Raw genomic sequence first — 23,034 nt, forward strand, 5'->3', positions numbered from 1 at the left:
ACATTTTTGTCAAAGAACCTTTTCACTTCTTAAATGACCTCCATGGATGTTGTTCGAATACTTCTTTCAAGCTCATTTATGTAAAGTTAAAGATTTTAACCAACTCGTATCCAAGCGTGCATTGTTATATAAGGAGGCATATAATCTTTTCCATTACCTGCTGGGTCTGTAATACCAGCTACAACATGTGTATGATTTCCTGCAGTTCCACAGAAAATACCTGTGCTAACATCTTTGGGGTCATCTGAGATATCATATCTATTCATTCCCTGTCTATTCGAACCCGCTGCAAGATTTATATAACCTCTTTTTGTTATTGAATGTGAATGGTTTCCTTCCACAGATGTTCTTCCACTGAACCTATGCATATGTGAAGGAAGGTTTTCAATACCTATTTTCTTTGAACCTCCCATCTTCATTGACTGCGTATTAGTGTAGAATGGAAAACTGTCAACTATTTCATACCATCTACCACCAAATAAAGTGTTTGGATTTATTGGATTCATAGACGTATAAACAGCTCCTATAGGATATATTAAATCATATATGCTCATAACTCTATAAACATATTCTAAAGAACTTATGTCATTAAATACCATTTGGAATGTATCTCCCGGATGAAATGTTGCATTTGTTCCACTTTTATAATGTAATGTTAGTTCAATAGAATTATCCAAGAAAAATTCAAAAGTATCTGGTTGAAGACCTCTAACAAATTCAAATGGAGTTGCTGGTTCACCATTTATAATTTCTGTTGTAAATGTCATTGTATCTGGTTTCGAAAATTTCTTTGTTAGTTCTGCATCCACATAAGTTTTATCTGCTTTCTTGTCTAACATTGCTGGTAGTTCATATGCTTCAAAGTTTCTGGCATGATCTTCGGTATTCCTGCAACTCTTATCTAAATTGTTAAGAGTATCTTTTACGCTTGTACTTGGATTTTCTAATGGTGCACTTGAACCAAGGTCAAAGTTCAATATTATGTCGTCTGCTCTAACAGTAGTGAAGGATTTATGTGTATGGTTCTTGTCAGCTTTACTGTCATATAAATCTTGAGCAGTGAATTTAATATTATGTTCATCCTTCATGACATAAACATCTTTACATCTAATGTTTCTCATCGTCGTTATGTCGTCATCCGATGTTAAACCTTGTGGAAAGTTAGGAGGTTTACAATATATTGCATCCCCACCAGTTTCTTCAACCGTTCCTTCAATACTTTCTATACCAACAGTTGTGAAGAAATCATGTGTATGGTTCTTATCTGCTTTCTTGTCTAACATTGCTGGTAGTTCATGTGCTTCAAAGTTTCTGGCATGACCTTCAATGTTCATACATTTACTATTTAAGGAGTTTAGTGTATCTTTTACGCTTGTACTTGGATTTTCTAATGGTGCACTTGAACCAAGGTCAAAGTTCAATATTATGTCGTCTGCTCTAACAGTAGTGAAGGATTTATGTGTATGGTTCTTGTCAGCTTTACTGTCTAAAGAAGTTTGAAGTTCATTTATATCGGAGATGTTGTGTTTATGAGATTTCAAAACTTTGTTCGTTGCGTCAAGTTCAACTTTGTCAGCTTTACTTTTAATAGCATCTTCAAACGTTATTTTTGACTTAACTCTCAAAGTAAATCTTGGTTCAACTAATACACCTTAACAGAGAAAGTAGAGGCATAAATTTCACCGGTATAACCAAATGCTTCTGGTGCTTTAGCTACATCATACTGTACAGTACAGCTTATGTCATAACCTTTAGCACGAATGTATTTATATCTTCTTTCATTAACATTTTTTGTCTTCGCTTCATCACTTCGTGTTAAATATCCATGGTAGTCCGTTATAATCTGTTCGTCTGAAGTTATATAATGAACGTGGTTTTTATCTGCTTTTTCGGCTAATTTCTCATTAACATCATTCACTTCTAATTCAACTCTTCCGCCAGAACTCTTATTATCATTAATCTTTTTCATTAATTCGGTAATTACGTCATAAAGACTATATTCTGTTTTCGGTTTTGTAAATAATGAGTCAAAATTTCTTTTCATCATTACATCGCTGACATTAATGATATCACCAATTCCTTTTTCATTTATTCTCTTCATTAATTCTGCAATAATGACGAATATATAATCTGTTAATTTATTCTCTTCATCGAGGGTTATAGAATGTTTTGAAATTGAATCATTAACTCCTCTAAATAAATCAATAACTTCAGGATACACGTTTTTAATGTCTTGAATAACCCGACCAGTATCCTCGCCACTATGTGGCTCTGAGCCCGTTGGGCTCTGTTGTTCATGTTCTTCGTTCCCGTCGTTACGTGGTTTTATATCTCTAACCATCATCAACGCAGCCATAACCGGAGGGTTTGTTGCTACCTGTTCGAAAATCCGTCCGTTATGTATGGTATATCTAAATAATTTCTTTGTGTTTGTTAAAACATTTGAAACAAGTCTTTTAAAACCATCTACAAAATTTCCTGTTTCACCTAATGTTCTTGCAGCATTTACAAGCTCACCCATTCCCGCTTTTGACCCCAAAAACGTCCATATTGCATTTATTTCACTCTGTATAGTTGTCCATTCAGCGAAACTAACACCCGCATTCGCTAAGCTGAAAATGAAATTCAGTGGATCGAACTTAATTCCACCTTCTTTTTCAATTTCAACGAACTCACTAACATGAGATTTTAAATATTCTTTCGTTAAAATTGTTTTCCCCGATGTTATGTCATTAACGAAACTATCACCGTCAAAAGTTAACGAATTCAATTTCGTCGTTGATGCTTTTATTTCATACACCGCTTTATCGATAGTTTTTGGCTCACCTTCTTTAGAAGCATATGAAACATTAATGAATGAATTATATGTATTCGTGAATGAGTTAAAATCAATGATTTTCATTAATGACGCCTTTAATGATTCATTAACTGTTGAATCCCTTAAAACAATTAATGAACTGTCCTTTATGAAAGGTACACTGCAAACCGTCGAGTTTGGATCAAATGCTGTAGTTGGTGCAGGAATATTAATGATATAAGTCATTAAATCATTAAGTGACGTAAATAATGTTGTCGTTTTTGATTTAATTTCTTTAGCATCTGTTATATATGGTAATTTTATTTCTGTAGTTTCTGAATTAAAGATATTCGCTAAAATGTTTTGTAAACTGTTTTGAACAGCTGTATAAACCGTTGAATCCGGAACTCTTACGATTTCACCGTCCTTAATAAAAGGCATTGTACATGACGTAGTGCTTGGGTCAAATCTTTCGGGATTATAATTCAACATATATTCTAACGCTTCATAACAGACTTATATACTGTTGTGTCGTTCTTCATGACAACTTCACCATTTACAATGAATGGCATTGTACATGGAGTTAAAATAGGGTCAAACTTTTCATAGTCCTTCCATGTTATGTATTTCTCGGTATTTCCATCAGAAATAACAATATATTTGTCAGTAAGTGTGAGAGAGTATTGACCAAAATATAAACGTTTAGCTCTGTCAGCTTCATACGCATATGCAGCAATACTCATATTTTAATGAGAATAAAATGTTGTTCTATTTGCAAAGTACAGACCCAAACGAATACGGGACAGTAAAGCTACAAACAAACTTAGGTCTTCAGAATGAAGCGCTTGCTTTCAGAGTTGTTGACTTCAATACTATCGCATTCGTTATAACAGATGAAACAGATTTCATGGAGCTTGAAATAGATGGAAAGAAGCACGAAATAAGATTTCACAATAATGTAGAATATAAGATGGAAACATTAGCTGGAGTGTTAAATGCGCTCATAAATACTACAATAAACAAGGAGAACGAAGAAAACTTAATGAATGTTAAACTTATTGCAGGAGTTTTGAAGTTCAGTTATGCGAAGGAGTTTAAGATAACACGAATGAGTCATAGAGTTCAATTGCTTCTGGGAGCATACCATATGACATTTCCTTTGAAAAGTGTTGACAAAACGATTGAGATGAAATCTGTTCCATACGTATGTTATGGTAATTGTTTATACGTTGAGTCAAAAATAGCTAATGTCACAGGTATTTCAGGAGTTAATAGTAAAGGTTCAGTAGAATATAAATCCTTCTGTTATGCAGTCAATTCAATGTTCATTCCAAACGTTCCTGTCATAGCAACTCATTTAGGTAAATGGGTTCGCATTAGTCCTCATAATTTGAAAGACATGCAATTCAGACTTGTTGACTTTCAAGGAGAGCCTGTAGAACTGAAGGCACCAGTGCGAATGACTGTTGAAGTTGACTTTTTAGAAAATATTAAATGCAACAGCTTACAAGAGAACTCAGAGCTAAAAATATAAAGTATGAATGTTATGTATTAGGTCATGAACTTTGGTTATTGCTGTTTGATGAAACAAATGAGTTAGTTATGTCAGTCAAGAGAACAGAAAAAGGCGTCAAAGGCGCCGAGCGCAAAGCGCTATATTGTGTTAGTGAAAACTGCACCAAGTCAATAAGATTAGGTTTGCATTATGAAGATGAGTTCGATACTGTTGAAGAAGTTTTGGATAGATATTACAAATTGCTTTAATTTACTAAAACATATTTCAAACAAATTTATATTCTGTTGAAAGTTTTGTATATCGTTCGAATATTTATACTTAAACTCAACTCCTGTAGTTCCTGGTATTTCAATGATGCGGATGTTACCTATTTTCATGAATGGTGGCGTTTGACCACAGCATTCGATTTCAGGGTCGAGATAGTCAATGACACATTGTTTCCCTGTTATTCGTGATATAACATTTTCAAGGTCCTCCTTTGTTAGAATTATTTGGTTCTTGCTTATAAGATTTGTCAAAAGCTTCTTATCGTCTTTGAGTAAAATTGTTTGGTATAACTGAAGAAGGTAATGGTCTACGTTATCTGAAGGATTTGTTTGAACATTTGTGTAAGGGTTGTCGTTGGCTTCTCTTGAAAGAATTTGGTCCAGTGGTGGATACTCTAACTTAACATCTGATGTAGCGTTAGCGTTTGAAGCTGTGTTTAAATTCACGGATTTCAGCTTGGTTCTTCTTTCAAACACTCCGAACTATAGTTCTTTATGACAATATTGTTTGTCGTTCGTGAGTCAACATTTGATGTTGGTTCAATTGGAACATTAACGGCACCAGCTAAGATGGATTTGCTTCTCATTTCATATAGAATAAAAACCTTTTATATGTATGAAATGAACAATATACTCGACAAGGGTTTGAATGTAAAGCTAACGAATGAAAATATTGTTGAATTCACTGAGACAGGTGCTGTGTATAAAGATGTAGAACTACTGAACAAAAGAGCTAAGGGAAGAAGCAGGAACATGAACAAAGGGTGGAAGCCTATAAAAATTTATGTCAATGATGGCTCAGGAGGTTCAAACATAAAGTATGCAGAAAGTTATAGAGTTTATGCTCTCAAAGGTGAAAAGCCTTCATTTAAGAACAGCTATTCTAACGCATATCCTCAAAAGTTAACGGATGGGGAAGTGGATGATATGAATGACAGCAAAAATATTAACAGAAATGGCGACAGAGATGCATGGAATTTGTTTACCATCAGTCAATTGAAGGTTAAACTTTAAAACAATGTTGGTCGTTCCCATGGAATATTTTTGACTTTAATGGTATTAGTCATGATATGAATCTCAAGGTATGAACGAGGAGAGATGAGAGACTTATATGCTTCCCAAATTTCTTCAAAAGGTAATGTTATACCTGACTGTTTCCAAATGAGTTCAATATCATAACGTGAGAAACCTTGAAAGATAACGAAGTCAGTTATGAGACGTTTTATGTTTAAAGCAAGAAAACGCCATGTTTGCATAAGTATTGCTACAGTTAAGTGGTAATGTCTGACTTTAGTAATGATGTTAGCTAATGGTGAGTCAGGCTTTGACACTAAACCTTTTCCGGCGAAGTCGTCGCAAACGAGCAGAGTATTTGAAGGATATTTTTTGAAGGGGTATTTTGAAAGTTTTGATAGAATGTAGTTTGTCAGTCGTTTCATATCGTAAACTCCTGAGTATTGACGTAAGTGGTGTTTGTCAATAATTCTTTCCATCTCTTCTGAAGTCTTTTGCATTCCTGACTGTATAAATTCAACGATGGCATAATATTTCCTCTTACGTCGAATGTAACGTTGAAGAAATTCAATGAGTTCACTGTCTGGAACTTTAACGACAGAGGCTTGAACTTTTGACATAAATGTTTTCGCTGTTGAGTCCATAGAGTCTGAAGTTGCTGATATAATGATTTGGTCATAATATGAGTCATTTCCTAAACGCTCTGTTATGAGTATATGACGAATGAGGTTAAATGTCTTACCTGACCCCATCTTTCCACAATAGAAATACACACCATTTGAACAGAATTCATAATCTTTGCTGAAAGGAAGAATGAGAGAAGAGTTAAGTTTGTCTGTAGTTTCATTCATGTCTTCATCTACGTCATGTATTAAATGCTTCATTTTATCTCCATTAAAAATGCAAGTCAGAAATATTCAGAACATAGCACCGAGTCTAACTGACAAGAGTATAAAGATATACTATGAACACGTTATGATGAAACCAACCAAAATTCAAGAAAGTCAGTATACTTATGAATATCCAAGACACTGGGTAGAGTATGTCGGAGGTGAGAAAGCTATTGAAATCAGACAGGTTCGAAGTATTCCAGCAGGAAGGACAATATTATTGAAGAACTTTAATGTTTTGAGGTATAATGATGAAACAAAGAAGCAAGATAGTTTTCCCATTGCTGTGTATGTGAACCTAGACACAGGAGATGACATGAAAGTTTTTAACACAAAGCTTCAAACGGTAGTGAGAGAACAACTGACTGCGGAAGGACACCCATTACCTTCAGAAGTTACCATAGCGTATAATTTTGAAACAAACTCAATAGATTTTAAAGTCATCTCTGCAAAGAAGTCAGGTTTTACATTTAATGAAGCAGATGTATATTCGAATGAAAACTTCAAAGCTATTGCATGGTTAGATAATGACGATTGCTTTAAGAAAATATTTAAATACAGTGACTCAACGATGTCAATAGATGACCTTCGTGGAATGTTACCATCGACGTTTACAGTAGAAGGTTCAGCAGGATTGCTTACAAGATTGTCAATTGGTGGTATTTGGTCTCGTGAGAACATTGTTATAAAATCCAGTATAAGTGAATTTGCTGAAGAATCTATATTATGTCTTTCAAACTACATGTATTCGCCGCCGAAGCATTATAGTATAACAAACTTTGTCAGTAAGTTTAACATAAGACTTGTCGAACCTTCTTCAATGAAAGATGTTGTGCTACCTAAAGATGGAAAGGATGGACTCATTATTGAGATGATTTTAATAGCATATTAAATGAGCTTGTTCTTAAAGGTCGTTCATGATGAAATAACTGTTGTAGAAGATGTTAGCAATTGTTCAGACATTTTGAAGCGAATAGATGAGATAAGAAAGAAGTTAGATAGACCGCAAAGCGGTGAGGGGAAGCCCGTGAGAATGTTTATGTTTCATTGACTTTCTCCAGTAACGAGAACTTTTATGAGATAATATTGAAGAGAGATGATTTTAATATGGTGTAAATGGTAGCTTGGGCAGCTTTAGGCGCAATGGGAACAAAAGCATTAGCATTTGGAGCAAAAGCACTTGGAGCTTATGACGCAGTAAATAAAATGAGTGGAGGAAGAGTTTCGAAGACATTAGATGCAAATAAAGGAAAGATTGGAGGCTGGGTTGCAAAGAAGTTAAGATTAAATAAAATAGGGCTCATAAATAAAGCATCCAATTTGGTTGCGACTGAGTCAGAAAATGCTTTAGGAAAGGACGATGAGTTTGCAAAACACGCAAAAGACTTTAATGACCAGATGAAAGGTGAAACAATGCATTTAAATAGAGTCGATGGAACTAAAGAATGTTTCTTCTCCACCAGTAGTTCTTCCGTATGGTCCCTATGGAATGTATGGAAACCCTTACGAAAGACCATTTGACCCATTGACTGGTGGAAGTAACTGGTATCATTACGGACGAAGAAGAAAGACAGTCAAGTTGGAGACAGACGTGAAGAAAGCAACTAAAAAGAAACCAAGGAAGAGAGTTATAAAGCAATGAATTCAACAGGGTAAAATGAGGTGAAAAAAGGGTTAGATCTCACCACTTCACCTAAATTTATTTTTGTGCTATGTTTTCATACGTGTGAGAGTGGTGAGATCATTTAATTTTTATTTTATTTTTTAAAATTATTTTTATTTTATTTGGATGTAATGACAGAACAAAAGCAACTCATACAAATCAAAACATATAACAAACATACATTTAAACATTTATTCTTCCTTCCTGAGCATAACATGTTCTTTCAAATACATCCGAGACCAGTTGACTTTTCATTGACTGTTTATAAAGATAGAAATAGTTATATCATTAAACCATACGATGACGAAGGTAAGTTATGTAAATTGTACGTTAAGAAGTTAGAGAAAGTTTATGGCTTCAAGTATGACTACAATAGGGTTAACACTGATGATGAAGATATTGAGGAAAATTTATGAGAACATTAGTGAAGTCGTTAGTGAGAACGATAGTGAGAACGTTTATTTTTACAGTAGTGAAGTCGTTTGTGAAAACATTAGTGAGGTGAAGTGGTTGGCGGTTTTGTAAATATTTAAGGTTAAGTTAGTGTTGTCGTTTGTGTTGTAAAAATATATGTTAATGGTTTTGTAAATATTTAAGGTTAAGTGGTGTACGGAGGCGCGCAGTGCCACAGTACACGACTTAACCATACTAACTAAAGTTTATCATTTTTTCAAGATGGCATCTACTCAAGCTAAGCAACTTAAAGTCCTGATCTTAGACTGTGGACAGGAAACATTCGTTTCTAAGGGCAACCTCAATCATAAGATGACCGACATAGCGAGAGAGTTCTTTGAGTCACATGGTGGCGAAGTTAAAGTTACTAAAGTATACGAGCCATATGACAATCAAGGTGAACTTGACAAGATTGTCTGGTCAGATGTCTTGATCATTCAGACACCTGCATGGTGGATGGGCATTCCGTGGTTCTTGAAGAAATATTTCGATGAAGTTTTTGCGTTAAGTTATGAAATCCTTCTTCAGAATGATGGAAGAACTCGCAAAGATCCATCGAAGAAGTATGGCAGTGGTGGACTTGCTCAATCTAAGCGCTTTATGATTTCTTCCACATGGAATGCACCAGAAGAGGCATTCACGGATCCAAACCAGCTCTTCGAAGGACAGGGAATAGATACAGTGATGATGCCTGTTACTAAGGAGTTCGAGTTCATGGGATTCAGAAAAGTTCCATGCTTCACGATGTACGATGTTGTCAAGAATCTGAATGCTGAAAAATCTTTCAGTGACTATCGCAAACATCTAGATTCGAATTTTCCATAAAGAATAAAACAATAAAAAATTTATTATTATTAATAACAACTTTTATAAGTTCTATCCGAATTCACGCTTTAATAGACTAATAGATAAAATATCAGTAAACATATTGTATTGTTTTTAAGAATTTATTAAATCATGCAATAGACATAGTATATAACAGCAGGACTTTAAAGCTGCTTATATATTTGGTGGAGAGCTCTATCGGCAATAATTGTACACATGATCATGCAAATAAGCCACTATCATGTCTTAGCTTCGAATAAATATTAAATAATGAGACATCATTGAAAAGTACATAATGATTCTCTCAGAAACATATTATGATTTAAACAACAATTTTGTCATTTCAAGATGCAAAGCAAGTCAAAAGAGATGGAAACATGTCTCAAATAACATATCAAATATTAACTATTATCTATCCAAAGTATATATTTACACATCTAGACAGACAGATTATGAATTGATGATTCGATTCGATGGCATAATACATCAATTCGTTAATGACGAACCTATTAAAATCACCAAAGAAATCTTCAAGATGCAAGGAAATATTGATATTTATTGAATGATTGTTATTGTTTCATCGCTTGCACTCAGCTAGATGTTCACTCTTAGAAAATATTTTGTGCATTTACATGCTTTCTATCAGATATCAAATCGCTATGAATGCTTAATAAAATTGCCATTTTTCTCAGGTAAATAAGAAATGCAGCTATTATTTGATAGTAAGATGCACTGTGCATTTTCTTTTTGATGCTCATAGATGAATATATGGTGAGAAATCTTAAAAGTTCTTAGCAGGACTTGATAAGTAGATTGGCAATATCTGTCATGTAAGAGCAATCTCTAAACAAATCATAAAGCTATTTGAGTAAAACGGCACCAATGATATTATAAATTTGATTTAAGATACTGTAAGTAGTGTGGTACTTGATACCGAAGAGCAGATTGTCATTTGAGTGACTAAATATTTTAAACGCGTTGAATCTTGCAAAATTATATATTTGGTATGATTAGTTATTTAATAAACGAGTTATGAACGTGTTACACATATACAATTCATATTTATATTTCATGATGTTTCATATTTAATGAAAGACGAAAATGATAATGCCCCAATTTTTTTTCCTTTTATTCCAAATAAATCAAGTTTAGCCTAAGGGAAGTTGCTTTTGTATTATTATGTGAATTACTTTCAATTATACAGTTCATGAATTTACAAAAATAATCCTTGATATAATTTTCCAATACTTAATTAAATGTTAAGTACTCTCTCCATATTAAGCTTGAACACAAACTGAGTTACATTTAGGAATATGACTGATATTTAAATGTATATTTTTTCTACTTGAAGTCTACAATTTGTAAAGTTTCTCCAAACTGAATTTTAGAGTTAGAGATGATTTTTCTCCAAACCAGATCCTTAATATAAGTTCATATAATATGTTAAATTCTTTAATATTTTTTTTCAAAATTTTCAGATATGAAATTTTTTGAGTATGAATTCATACCACCCCACACACTTAAAAATAAGAAAACATCATTAGTAAGATAGTTACACGCATATTGCATTTTAACAGGTATCATGCCTGTTAAAAAAAATTGAGATAAGTGGGTAAGTGCTCTCAATTTAAATTTCAATGAAAAACTAGATTTGCTTCTAATAATAATGATAGGTTTGTTACCTATGAAATTCAATTTTTTAATAACTTGTAGTTTTTCTATTGTTTTAATTTAAATTTTTCAAACTTTGAATAGTTCTTTTAATTTTTGATTTTTTTCCCCAAAACGTGCGTTTTACAAATAACTTTTATTTTGCGAATTAAGCATGAATTACATATGTTAGATAAACGACAGTGGCTGATTATACAAAAAATTGATCAAATTGATTTAATATAATTTTTACAACATTTACTATCATATCTTGCATATATTACTAGGCTTCACTCATGCATAGAAATACTGTTTGTGGTTGCATATTTAATGACGCTCGGTATTTAATGATTTTAAATCTCAATTTTGCAAGAAAATTAAATTACAGGAAGCCAACCATAGTGAACCATTGCAGTATATTATCATTCAATCTAGTTTTTATCAATCATTTTCTCATAATGTCATTATGAAGTGAAAAGAAAATCGAGAAAATTTCAAAATTATAAATAAACCAGTAACCCTTGAGTTTCTATGTTATAAATTGCGTTTCTGTGATAATACTCATTTTTTATGATGCTACACACATTTCCTTCACAAAAAAATTTGAGAATATGGTTTGCAAGGTTTATCATTCATATTTGTAGCTTTCATTTATATAAGAGAGATCTCACATGATTATTTCAGTTCTCAAAAATTGAGATGAATAGGTAAAATAATTGAAATATTTCTTCAAGAACCACGGAATGCCCATCCACCATGCAGGTGTCTGAATGATCAAGACATCTGACCAGACAATCTTGTCAAGTTCACCTTGATTGTCATATGGCTCGTATACTTTAGTAACTTTAACTTCGCCACCATGTGACTCAAAGAACTCTCTCGCTATGTCGGTCATCTTATGATTGAGGTTGCCCTTAGAAACGAATGTTTCCTGTCCACAGTCTAAGATCAGGACTTTAAGTTGCTTAGCTTGAGTAGATGCCATCTTGAAAAAATGATAAACTTTTGAGCACTCTCAATTTGTATCATTCATTATTTTCATCTGAAAAGGAATGAATCTTATCTAATCTTCATAACAATTATATCATTATTTTCGCATTTGTTTAAGTATAGATTTATTTTATGATTTTTGATCGCAATTGAAATCGCGATTTCTTCTCAATTTTCATAAATATCGCTTATGAATATTTGAATGGATCGTTATCGTCCCATTTAAAGAATAATGCATTGAAACACACACACTTCATTTCTCAATATGTCATCAAACGATTCGGGAAAGCACATCTTAATCATCAACTCTGCAGTACCTTTCCTATTGTCAAAAGGCGGTCTTCATCAGCGATTTACCGAGATTGCAACAGAGTATTTTCAATCTCATGGATGCGAAGTAAAGATTACAATGCTCAAAGATGAGTACAAAACTGAAGAAGAACTTGCTAAGATTGTCTGGGCGGATATTATCATAGTCTCTACACCAGCATGGTGCATGAGTGTTCCATGGCACTTAAAGAAGTACATCGACGAAGTTTTCTCTTCAGGATACGGAGTCTTACTGAAGAACGATGGGCGCACAAGGAAAGATTCGTCTAAGAAGTACGGAAGTGGAGGTTTATCACAGAACAAGAAGTATATGATTGTCTCTACATGGAATGCTCCAGAAGAATCTTTCACAGATCCAAATCAGCTTTTCGAAGGCAAAGGAATCGACAATGTCTGGATCTGGCTCCATAAAGCTTTCCAGTTCATGGGAATGCAGAAAGTTCCTTCGATCACTTTCTACGATGTCGTGAAGGATACACAAGCAGAAAAGTACTTCACTGACTATAAGTCTCATTTGGAAAACAATTTTAAGTTTTAAAATTAATTCTTTTTAAAACACAAAACTAAATATAAATAATATCTAATATTACAAAATTATTCTATTTGGCATCATCCCAATCTCCCCATTCAGCATCATCAATCTCTTCAACTTTCATTGCTTTGACAGATTTCTTTGGTCTGATCTGTTTCTTTCCAGACTTGTCGTACAAATTGCCCCAGTTATCATCATCGTCATCACCTTTATTTGTCTGTTGTTTTGCAACTTTTTGAACAGGTTTTGTCATTTTTCTTGGTTGAGTTTCTTTTGTTTTTTGAGGAACAAATATGCAACCACAAACAGTATTTCTATGCATGAGTGAAGCCTAGTAATATATGCAAGATATGATAGTAAATGTTGTAAAAATTATATTAAATCAATTTGATCAATTTTTTGTATAATCAGCCACTGTCGTTTATCTAACATATGTAATTCATGCTTAATTCGCAAAATAAAAGTTATTTGTAAAACGCACGTTTTGGGGAAAAAAATCAAAAATTAAAAGAACTATTCAAAGTTTGAAAAATTTAAATTAAAACAATAGAAAAACTACAAGTTATTAAAAAATTGAATTTCATAGGTAACAAACCTATCATTATTATTAGAAGCAAATCTAGTTTTTCATTGAAATTTAAATTGAGAGCACTTACCCACTTATCTCAATTTTTTTTAACAGGCATGATACCTGTTAAAATGCAATATGCGTGTAACTATCTTACTAATGATGTTTTCTTATTTTTAAGTGTGTGGGGTGGTATGAATTCATACTCAAAAAATTTCATATCTGAATTTTTTTTTACTAGCGGTCTTTTTATCGATGATCCGCGATATCTTTTTGAAATAAAATGCTATTGATGTGACACAATATGCGTAGAACTATGTGGGTAATGCGACTGTATAGCAGAACATGTGATTTGTTAAGTTTTTCTCGTGATTTCGAAATCTTGAGGTCATTAAAAAAAGTTTCAACCCCACTTAGCATATTGATGAAATCTAAACTACCTATAGTCAAATTAATTGCATCATTTTACCCTGAAATACACGTAATACTGCCAATAAACTTATTTATTTCCATGTCTTTCGAGATTATTTAAACTTTTGATCAGGATATCTGCTTATGTACTTTCTTGATGCTAAGAGACGTTAACTCATTTGGAAAGCAATTTCAAGTTTTAAAATAAAAGATACTCATTTCAAATAAAATTCAAAAAAAATAAATAAAAGTGATTTAAAAAAAATAAAAGTGATTTAATAATATGTTCTTTGATAGAATTAAGGGAAAAAATTATACCAAATCAGAAAATATCAAATTTAATATCTGCAAATACCACAAATTGATGTAGCATAATTTATTTATTATGTTTTGTATGGATGCTATCATCTTGATAATATTTGTTTCTTTGATAAAAAAAATTAAGAAATTGCATTTAATTTATATGTCTCGTTGGATTCATATTCATAGAATATATGATTTTAAAAGTTGTGTTTCTTGCATCATTTAGAAACTCAATGAATGATTAAATGTGTCAAATTTCCGATTTCCTCTCAATCTATTTTTGAATAATGATATAGAAAAAGGAAAAAAATTAACGGTTATGTTATTCATTAATTATAATTCTCTCGATTGTTTTTTAAAATAAAAAAAAGGAAAATGTCGAAAATAAATTGAGATAAATGGGTAAATTTTGAATTTTTGTATACTAATTCAAATTCAGCAATTGAATTAAATGCTCAGTTTTTATTCTGCTCTTACTATGAGTGTGCAAAGTACATATAAATTCAGTATCGAAGAAGCGTTTGAACGCAGACATAGCACCAGAAATTTCAAAGATACACCATTCTCAGAAGAGAAGATGAGCATTATCAGAAAGGCTGCTGAAAGAGCTAACAAAATTGCACAGGAAAGGAATTATGAAGTTGAACTTGTTGTTGCTCCTCCAGGTTTCGGCAGAATGAATATGCTCGTCAACGAGAAAGGCTGATTCCTCGCAAAAGCACCTAAGAAGGAGAGGGATTACAAAGAACAGCGCAAAATTAACATGCAAGCAGGACATATGCTCATGTCATGCATTATTGAGCTTACACGCAATGATATTGCAACTTGCTATTTCGGAGCTTTCAATAAGAAGAAAGCTGAAGAGTTCTTCGAGAATAAGGATAATGCAATTATCGGAGTTGCCTTCGGAAATGAAGGTGAAGACAGGTGGATCGAATCGGTTGTCAAATGGATGGGTTCTTGGCGTGGATCAAATCAGTTCCAAGATAAGTTTTACGACATGAAAGTAAATGACACAATTAAGTTCGAAGCAGTAGGAGATAGAAAGACTATCTGCACAGGAATGAACAAAATTCCATGTGTTATGAAACCGCATTCATATAGAATTATATTCGATGAACCTAACATACACATATACTGTGCTGATTTTGGTACAGGTATGTATTCTAACTCTGGAACGTTTGACATCGGAAATATAATGGCAACAATACAAGCATATTATGAGGCAAAAGGAAACAAAATCGTCTTTGAGGAAAGAAGTATTTATCCTGCTTGTCCATTTAAAGGAGGAGAATATGTAATAACAGCCCAAATTTTATAAAACATTAATTTATGGTTAAAATACTTTGATAACATATCTATTTTTAATCATTTTCCCATATCTAAATTGCACAAATCCATGATTAGTTGAAAGTTCTGGTAAATTGAGAAGAGTACGAGTTTTTTTTTTTTCATTCTACAATCCATGACAATGTCTTAGATGGAAGCACATATTTTAAGTGATATTGCAAGTCGAATAAATATATACTACATAATAATGCTTGACATTAAAATTAAAAAAAAATGAAATGATTAATAACAACAACAATTTACTAATATATATAAACATGGAAAATTAATGATAGTTTTGGCGAAGATATTTGATCATATCTGGAATTGCGTCTTGTTCACCTGAGAATTTTTCAGTTAGAACAGCCAAAGCTTTCTTATAGTTAATGAAATCGTAGCCATTCTCTGAAACATCAAGTCCAAGCATAACTGTGGTCCTTGATTTCTCAGGAGTTGGAAGATTGCAAATTAAAGTTTGTTCAGCTCCAATAATTGCCGCAATAAGCAGTAACAACCAAATATTCTGGTAGTCTCTATCACTAAGACCGATTGGAAGCTTAACAATTGTCTGAACAATGTAAAATATATCTCTTCTAACATCAACAGCTCTTGTGAGCTCTGGCTGGACGCTTCCATAATAATCAGCTAAGAACTGAAGAGTTTGACATAGAGATTTGCCAATTGCATGCATCATTATTGGCGATTTCTCATTATTTGTAAAAAGATTGTCATAGAATAGTTTCCAGCAACGAGCTGGATCTGATGGGATTCCATATTCCTTGCCTTTCCACTCTAAATCGGCAAATCCAGGTAAAATGTATTTGACAAAATTATAATAAAGATTTTCAACGACAGTTTTATAGCTGTCCTCAACTAATGAATTAAGGATTGGTATGTGGCACATAAATGGTGATGTTGTGAATGTTCCGGCCATTTCTAGTTTTTCTTTCGGTGAAATATCTTTTTTAATGAATTCTGTGATTGATTCCGCACAAATACCTCTCAAAATATTTGGATTTATAAATAGATTAGTGCCTATTGACTCAACTAGCCACACGAATCGCTTTGCTGAAAAAATTTGTAAATTTATATATGAACGAAGAATTTTTCCAACATAATTAATGTAGCTTTGTGGTACACTATCGTTTCTGGTTACTCCGCATGCCCTTACTAGGCCAGCCAGCGCATAAAATCTATCAATAACATCATCTTCTGTGGCAATAGTATTTAAATTGCATAATTGTGAGTCGAGGAATGCGTCAATACTGTATTCGAATAATTGTCCTGGTGTAAAGAACGTTTTTGCGATATATCTGCATTGACTAGGAGAAGCTTTGAAAATAGTTTGCAGTTCTGTGTGCATTATGACCCATAATCTCTTTGGGTCATCGACTAAATCTGAAATTAAAGAAAGATAATTAAGATAATCTTCAAATTGAGTGCAATCTTGTATTTTTTTCATAAAATTATCAATGGTGAGTGATCGAAGAGCAAACCATATACGAACGAAATTATCATCTGAGTCTTCTTTGTAATTTTGTTTATAAAACGTATTTATTTGCTTGAATAAGGCTCTAAATTGGGGCCACATTTCCATTTCGACGCATTTTGCGCATTCTTCTACCATGGAAATAGAATTTGTTGAATTAATGGTTATATCTTGATCGCTCATTTTTTTTTTCAATAATATTTTTTTTCTTTCAATTGATGAAAATAACGAATAAAACTTTATTTGGATAAATTCCGCGGATAAAAATATTCCATTTATGATAGGTATGAATTTCCTAATTAAATTTTAATCGAAATCTGTTAATTCTAAATTTGATTTTTAATTTCCATGAAGTATCAATTGTTATCTTATGTCTTTGAATTGTGTATATGCTTTTATTTTAAAAAATCTTTTAAATTAATGAGGATTCAACAAAATTATTAATAAAATTTGAAATTTCGGGAATTTTGAGTTAAAACGATTATATTTTATTTATCCTTCATTATTTCTCTTCGTTTTGCATTGACACTAGTTTCTATAATAGGAATAAACTTTAAATTCCATTGGAAATTTTGAAATGCCATAAAGTAATAAGAATACATATATTAATACTAATACAGATGAATATGATACCATATTCTTTTTTTATTTTCCCACACACTGCATAACTCGACCAGATTACAATGAATAAATCAATTCAAAATCAAGCCAATCTTTTGAAGTTCATGAGTTTTTTACTCAACTCCAATCGAATTTAGAAAATCTCTTACATTTTTGTCTGATGTGTATTTGATAATAGATACACCACTATTAGATCTTGCATGTTTATTTGCACCTGAATAGATAAGATATTTAACAACGTCAAGATGGCTATTTTTGACTGCAAAAAAGAGCGGAGTCCAACCATAAATATCTTTTGCATCTTTATTAGCGCCTTGCAGAGATAAGATATTTAACAACTTCATATTGGCCATTTTTTGAAGCTCGCATAAGTGCAGTTCTTCCAAACTCTTCCCTTGCTTCTATATCACAACCATTTTCAATGAGAGTTTTAATTTTTTGTAAATCTCCATATTCCCACGCAGAAAGGAATTGAAATTTTCTTTCTCTCTTTTTCTCTTCAATTAATGGATTAAGTATCCTATCTTTTCTTTCAATTTCCAGCTTTAGTATATTGTTTTCGTTGATTATATTATGTTGTATCGATTCTTTTGCTTTGATTTCTTTGCTTAGTTTGTTGTTTTCTTCCATAATTTGTTTTAGTTTAGTCATATTTTTTTGGTATACTTCATTGAGTTTTTTATATGCTTCATCATAACGAAATAGTAAATCATCTTTTTCTTCAATTTCATTTTTGAGTTGTTTATTTTCATACATAGCTTCAATGTTACTAGTTTGAAGGGTTTGTATTTCTTCAAAGTAGTTTTGCATTTGATTTTGAAGTAATTGGTTTTGTTCAATATATTCACGCATTTCATCTACTGCTTGGTTTAAAATGTCAATAATTCCATCAAATATTCTGAGTTTCATGTATTTAATTGCTGAAGTCAGAATTGCAAAGATATCTTCAAAATTTTGAACAGAAACATTTGCATTTCTGGTTCACATGTATATATCATTTGAAGTTATAAAAGAAGATGCTTGATGAAGAAGAGTATTGAAGTTGTGTGTTGATAAATTTGAATTTCTCAAGATTTTTTTAATGTCTGATTTCTCAAACACTGTGAATATCTTATTATCCCTAATGTAATCGTCAATATGATCTGCAATGTATTGAATATCCAGCTGGATCTCTTGACTCATCGATGGAAAGTAAAATCTTGTTCTGAATCAAACTAAATTCTTCATTCAGCTTTGTTGTTGTCTGATGAATCTATCTATATGATTAAAAGCTAATTGCATTATTGAAATAGTGTAAACTATTGAAAAATTAAAATTCTGAATAAAAGTCAAAACGTATGATTAGATACTGATTGTAAATCTATATTTCAGAAAAGAAATTAAAAATCAAACTAGAAAAATGACTTCCGTCAATTCAGGAGATGAAGCACCAATAACAAGAAAGGAAGTTATTGAAATATTGAACAAAGTTGTAGCAAGACTTGAGCGATACATCACAAACACTCTTTTAACTAAAAAAGAAAAATCTTCTTTTGAAAGAACGTTATTTGCTCTTCAAGATGCAGGATCTAACATTATATCAAGCTTACCTTCAAATAAGAATGGACATAAATATAGTTCTTCAAAATTCAAGCAAGGACAAACAGATTTAACTCAAAATTGGAATAAATTTAAGTTAAAAGTTTACACAATTCAGATAAAATCGCCAGAACAACTATGTTTAGATGTTTTACCTGACTCCCTAAGAATAATGGGTCAAACATTCAGTGAATTGATCGATTCTATCCCAAACTCCAATCAAGGAAAGTATATTGACTTAAGTTCCCAATTGTCTGATTCATGTTCAATGTTTGAACGATCAACAAATGAGTTTTTAGAAAGTATAAGGTCAGATGAGGATATAGATAACGAAATTCATAATTACAAGAAAACAATAAGTAGCTACAGACGTCATTTGTTCAAAAACTTCGAACAGTTATTCAGAGTCAAAGCATTAACTACAGAAGATAAAACTACACTAATTAGCGCTCATCTTGATAAAATGATAGAAGCATTATTGACTTTAGGAACTGATCCTTCAAAAGATTTGCCTAAAACTATTATTCATTGCGATGATTATTTGAAAATTTTATTAAACGATGATGAAAACGATAATCCAACTATCAGCACACTTCTCCCAGGATCATTGAATGTAGTTTCACCCACAAAACAGCTCTCAAGCAAAGTTCAGAGTATAAAATCTCAAAAATCTCCACGTGCATCAATAATTTCAAGAGAAATTGAGTCCCCTGACTTGAACAGTTCGATTGTAGACGATGAACAACAGGTCAGCAATCTAAATGATGATATCTCAAAAACTGAAAAGGAAAATTTGGCTTTGGAACAAGAACTTCGCGATCTTGAGAACTACAAAGATAATTCACAATCTCTTGACCAGTTAATTGAGGAATATCTTAAAGAACGCATTGAAAAATTAAATAATGAAATTTTGGAAATGCAAAACAGAGTCAAAGCCAAGAATGATGAACTTGCTGAGATAGGCATTCAATTTAATAAAGAACAAGCTGAATTGGCTGCAAAATCTAAAAAATTATCAGAAGAATACGAAAATTTGTCGATTTCAAGTTCTTCTAATGAGAGGAATCAATTAATTGACCAGAAATCATCACTATCAAAGGAATTCCAAAGAGTTTGTGCGAAATTGGAAACAATTTTAAGTGATACGAAGCTTTATCAGCAAAATACACCACAATTGATCAATGAGGAAGAATCTTTGCATGATCAAACCAGAAAACTTAAAAATGAAGGAAAAGATCTTGAAATTAATTTGGATAGTCTTCAATCTCAGTCATCTAAGCTCTCCAGGTATGGTGATGACATTTATAACCAAATAAATCAAAGAATTAATGAAGAAATGAACCAAGTTTCCTCATTGAAAAGAACAAAAAGCGAATTAGAAGACGACATCATCCAAGAATTGCAAGAAAACTTAAGAATTACAAATAAAGAACTATCTCGTATATCAAAGCAGCTTCAAGACATGAAGAAATTGTATGATGCTGCAAGATTTACCAGAATTAGTAATTCTTTTCAAGAATTAGTATGATTTCATTATTTTATTTTGTTTAATTATATAAATTGTTGTTTATTTTTGGTACAATTTTCTTTTTTGGTATGATTTGCTGTTCTATCTTCATCATTTACTATTGTTATGCATTAATTTTTGTGGAACAATTGATTATTTGAAAAGATATTTCGATGGAATTGAAATAATTATTCAGTTTATTGGGATATAAATATCAAAAGAACATAAAGTTTCTATGTTGGTTTCAATGTCATTCACATAAATAAGCCTTCTACAAACATGTTGGAATTATAGAATCAGAAACCGAATCATCAATTAAACATTTGATAATTTAATTTATGAAATCAGAAAAAAATACAAACGTAATATCATGCATTTACCTTTTAAATTTGAAATAGCAAATCAAATAATGGCCAAATTTCAATGAAAATTCCGTTATTTTAGTTTTTGATCAACACATTGTTTTTAATAAATTATATCATTGTAATATAACCATTATTGAACAATATTTTTTCACAGATTTTATAATTTGTAAAGTTACGATTTCTCATGTCGATGGATCAAGACATTATTCAGAATTATGAATACATTGCAGCACATATCAGTGATTACATTAAGGAAGGTAATTTCTTTGATGTTTTTGAAGTTGAAGACATCAAAAAGATCTTGAAAAATTCAAATTTAACAACAAATGACTTCATTACTCTTCTTAAGCAGTCACATCATGCCATCAAAACAAATAAGTTATATACCTGTGCTCGAAATGCTAATGTTTCTATTCAAAGCTTTGAAGATGTTATCTTAACACTGAAATCAATCAAAAAATACATGAAACTCGGAATACTTAATAGCATTATTGACTTTTTAAATCAGAAATCAAAAGAAATGTTTGACTCTACAGAGAAAATCCAAAAACATCAAACAGAAACAAACGAAATTCAAAAACCAAAAAATGACAACCAAATTCAAAAAAGTGATGGTGAAGCTCAAAAACCAAAAAGTGATAACGAAATAAAATCGCCTCAACCTCAAATGAATCAGAAAGAAATTTTATCAAAAATTAAAAAACTTAAGAAATCAGATGATTTTGAAAGTATCTACAATTTCCTTGATGAACTTTCATCACAAGGAAATCAAGCGATGGTATCAAAAGCATGTGAAGAAGGACTTTGGAAAAAGATAGCTCCTAAAAAAGATAAAAACGCTGATGAAAAGAATGTCCTTCATGTTGCATGTGAAAGAGGAAATCTCAACCTTGTTAAATCTCTCGCTAGAGCTGGCTGTACTGACGACAGTTCAATTTTTAGATATGATAATTCACCACTCATTTATGCATCAATTGGAGGTAATCTTGAGCTTGTTAAATATCTTATCTATATTGGAGCTAATAGTCATTGGTGGTATTCTCTCATTATTGCATCAAAAGAAGGTCATCTTGAAGTTGTTAAATATTTTATCTCTATTGGAGCTAAGAAAGAAGCAAATGATAATGATAGAAATTCTCCACTCAAATTTTCATCATGGAATGGTCATCTTGAAGTTGTTAAATATCTTATCTCTGTTGGAGCTGATAAAGAAGTTAAAGGTGATTATGGAGAAACTCCACTCATTAAAGCATCTGAAAATAATCATCTTGAAGTTGTTAAATATCTTGTCTCTATTGGAGCTAACAAAGAAGCAAAAGGTATTACTGAAAACACTCCACTCTTTTCTGCATTAAAAAAAGCAACCTTGAAGTTGTTAAATATCTTATCTGTATTGGTGCTGATAAAGAAGCAAAGGATGATAATGGAGATACTCCACTCATTTATGCATCAGAACATGGTCAGACTGAAATTGTTAAATATCTTATCTCTGTTGGAGCTGATAAAGAAGCAAAGGATGATTATGGAGATACTCCACTCATTTATGCATTAAAACAAGGTCATCTTGAAGTTGTTAAATATCTTATCTCTGTTGGAGCTGATAAAGAAGCAAAGGATGATTATGGAGATACTCCACTCATTTATGCATCAGAACATGGTCAGACTGAAATTGTTAAATATCTTATTTCTGTTGGTGCTAATAAGGAAGCAAAGAATAAATATGGAGAAACTCCACTCTCATATGCAAAAGGCCAAATCAGAGATTATTTACTTTCTATTTAATCTCATTAAGTTAATTAAAGAAACGAAGATTTCAGCATAAACAATGGTTTTTGAATAGGAAAAGTAATCAACCAGATCGTTTTATCATATATATGTAAAAATATAAATATATATAAATAATTTATTTGTGCACTAACGCCTGTATGACATGGCCT

At 31.9% G+C, this 23,034-nt stretch overlaps 15 protein-coding genes and 1 pseudogene across 16 annotated transcripts, besides 2 other annotated features; 10 read left to right on the forward strand and 6 right to left on the reverse strand.

The window, feature by feature from the left end:
* Positions 1 to 8,780: part of a mobile genetic element that runs on past the window's edge.
* Positions 99 to 3,543, reverse strand: TVAGG3_0180790 (annotated as a pseudogene). Its single transcript has one exon. A coding segment is annotated over exon 1 (3,445 nt).
* On the forward strand, positions 3,558 to 4,331 carry TVAGG3_0180800 (uncharacterized protein; the record flags this gene model as incomplete). Its single annotated transcript, XM_051225625.1, has 1 exon — positions 3,558 to 4,331. One exon carries the CDS (start codon positions 3,558 to 3,560, stop codon positions 4,329 to 4,331), a length of 774 nt encoding a protein of 257 aa, XP_051110611.1.
* On the forward strand, positions 5,192 to 5,593 carry TVAGG3_0180810 (uncharacterized protein; the record flags this gene model as incomplete). The annotated part of the gene is made up of 1 exon (XM_001322755.1): positions 5,192 to 5,593. One exon carries the CDS (start codon positions 5,192 to 5,194, stop codon positions 5,591 to 5,593), a length of 402 nt encoding a protein of 133 aa, XP_001322790.1.
* TVAGG3_0180820 (protein of unknown function, DUF4106 family) lies at positions 5,590 to 6,444 on the reverse strand (the record flags this gene model as incomplete). Its single annotated transcript, XM_051225626.1, has 1 exon — positions 5,590 to 6,444. One exon carries the CDS (start codon positions 6,442 to 6,444, stop codon positions 5,590 to 5,592), a length of 855 nt encoding a protein of 284 aa, XP_051110612.1.
* On the forward strand, positions 6,494 to 7,375 carry TVAGG3_0180830 (uncharacterized protein; the record flags this gene model as incomplete). Its single annotated transcript, XM_001322754.2, has 1 exon — positions 6,494 to 7,375. The coding sequence occupies one exon, from the start codon at positions 6,494 to 6,496 to the stop codon at positions 7,373 to 7,375; it is 882 nt and encodes a 293-aa protein (XP_001322789.1).
* TVAGG3_0180840 (protein of unknown function, DUF4107 family) lies at positions 7,600 to 7,929 on the forward strand (the record flags this gene model as incomplete). Its single annotated transcript, XM_051225627.1, has 1 exon — positions 7,600 to 7,929. A coding segment is annotated over one exon (330 nt), but the record flags the coding sequence as incomplete, so codon positions are not given.
* Positions 8,105 to 8,780: a terminal%2Cinverted (terminal inverted repeat of Maverick-1C transposon ID:TVAGG3_0180670).
* A 41-nt stretch (positions 8,781 to 8,821) lies between these two features.
* On the forward strand, positions 8,822 to 9,424 carry TVAGG3_0180850 (flavodoxin-like fold; the record flags this gene model as incomplete). Its single annotated transcript, XM_001322752.1, has 1 exon — positions 8,822 to 9,424. The coding sequence occupies one exon, from the start codon at positions 8,822 to 8,824 to the stop codon at positions 9,422 to 9,424; it is 603 nt and encodes a 200-aa protein (XP_001322787.1).
* Positions 9,425 to 11,741: 2,317 nt separating this feature from the next.
* TVAGG3_0180860 (flavodoxin-like fold) lies at positions 11,742 to 12,059 on the reverse strand (the record flags this gene model as incomplete). Its single annotated transcript, XM_001322751.1, has 1 exon — positions 11,742 to 12,059. The coding sequence occupies one exon, from the start codon at positions 12,057 to 12,059 to the stop codon at positions 11,742 to 11,744; it is 318 nt and encodes a 105-aa protein (XP_001322786.1).
* Positions 12,060 to 12,329: 270 nt separating this feature from the next.
* On the forward strand, positions 12,330 to 12,932 carry TVAGG3_0180870 (flavodoxin-like fold; the record flags this gene model as incomplete). Its single annotated transcript, XM_001322750.1, has 1 exon — positions 12,330 to 12,932. The coding sequence occupies one exon, from the start codon at positions 12,330 to 12,332 to the stop codon at positions 12,930 to 12,932; it is 603 nt and encodes a 200-aa protein (XP_001322785.1).
* A 5-nt stretch (positions 12,933 to 12,937) lies between these two features.
* On the reverse strand, positions 12,938 to 13,214 carry TVAGG3_0180880 (protein phosphorylation; the record flags this gene model as incomplete). The annotated part of the gene is made up of 1 exon (XM_001322749.1): positions 12,994 to 13,179. The coding sequence occupies one exon, from the start codon at positions 13,177 to 13,179 to the stop codon at positions 12,994 to 12,996; it is 186 nt and encodes a 61-aa protein (XP_001322784.1).
* Positions 13,215 to 14,659: 1,445 nt separating this feature from the next.
* TVAGG3_0180890 (FMN-dependent nitroreductase-like family) lies at positions 14,660 to 14,914 on the forward strand (the record flags this gene model as incomplete). The annotated part of the gene is made up of 1 exon (XM_001322748.2): positions 14,660 to 14,914. One exon carries the CDS (start codon positions 14,660 to 14,662, stop codon positions 14,912 to 14,914), a length of 255 nt encoding a protein of 84 aa, XP_001322783.2.
* Positions 14,915 to 14,971: 57 nt separating this feature from the next.
* Positions 14,972 to 15,529, forward strand: TVAGG3_0180900 (uncharacterized protein; the record flags this gene model as incomplete). The annotated part of the gene is made up of 1 exon (XM_001322747.1): positions 14,972 to 15,529. The coding sequence occupies one exon, from the start codon at positions 14,972 to 14,974 to the stop codon at positions 15,527 to 15,529; it is 558 nt and encodes a 185-aa protein (XP_001322782.1).
* Positions 15,530 to 15,823: 294 nt separating this feature from the next.
* Positions 15,824 to 17,209, reverse strand: TVAGG3_0180910 (uncharacterized protein; the record flags this gene model as incomplete). Its single annotated transcript, XM_001322746.1, has 1 exon — positions 15,824 to 17,209. One exon carries the CDS (start codon positions 17,207 to 17,209, stop codon positions 15,824 to 15,826), a length of 1,386 nt encoding a protein of 461 aa, XP_001322781.1.
* A 744-nt stretch (positions 17,210 to 17,953) lies between these two features.
* TVAGG3_0180920 (ankyrin repeat protein family) lies at positions 17,954 to 18,556 on the reverse strand (the record flags this gene model as incomplete). Its single annotated transcript, XM_001322745.1, has 1 exon — positions 17,954 to 18,556. One exon carries the CDS (start codon positions 18,554 to 18,556, stop codon positions 17,954 to 17,956), a length of 603 nt encoding a protein of 200 aa, XP_001322780.1.
* Positions 18,557 to 19,028: 472 nt separating this feature from the next.
* Positions 19,029 to 20,800, forward strand: TVAGG3_0180930 (uncharacterized protein; the record flags this gene model as incomplete). The annotated part of the gene is made up of 1 exon (XM_001322744.1): positions 19,047 to 20,753. The coding sequence occupies one exon, from the start codon at positions 19,047 to 19,049 to the stop codon at positions 20,751 to 20,753; it is 1,707 nt and encodes a 568-aa protein (XP_001322779.1).
* A 472-nt stretch (positions 20,801 to 21,272) lies between these two features.
* Positions 21,273 to 23,009, forward strand: TVAGG3_0180940 (spectrin binding; the record flags this gene model as incomplete). The annotated part of the gene is made up of 1 exon (XM_001322743.1): positions 21,282 to 22,649. One exon carries the CDS (start codon positions 21,282 to 21,284, stop codon positions 22,647 to 22,649), a length of 1,368 nt encoding a protein of 455 aa, XP_001322778.1.
* Between the last annotated feature and the right edge of the window lie 25 nt (positions 23,010 to 23,034).

The sequence above is a fragment of the Trichomonas vaginalis genome, chromosome IV (assembly GCF_026262505.1).
Source record: "Trichomonas vaginalis G3 chromosome IV, whole genome shotgun sequence".
Classification (NCBI taxonomy): Eukaryota; Parabasalia; order Trichomonadida; family Trichomonadidae; genus Trichomonas; species Trichomonas vaginalis.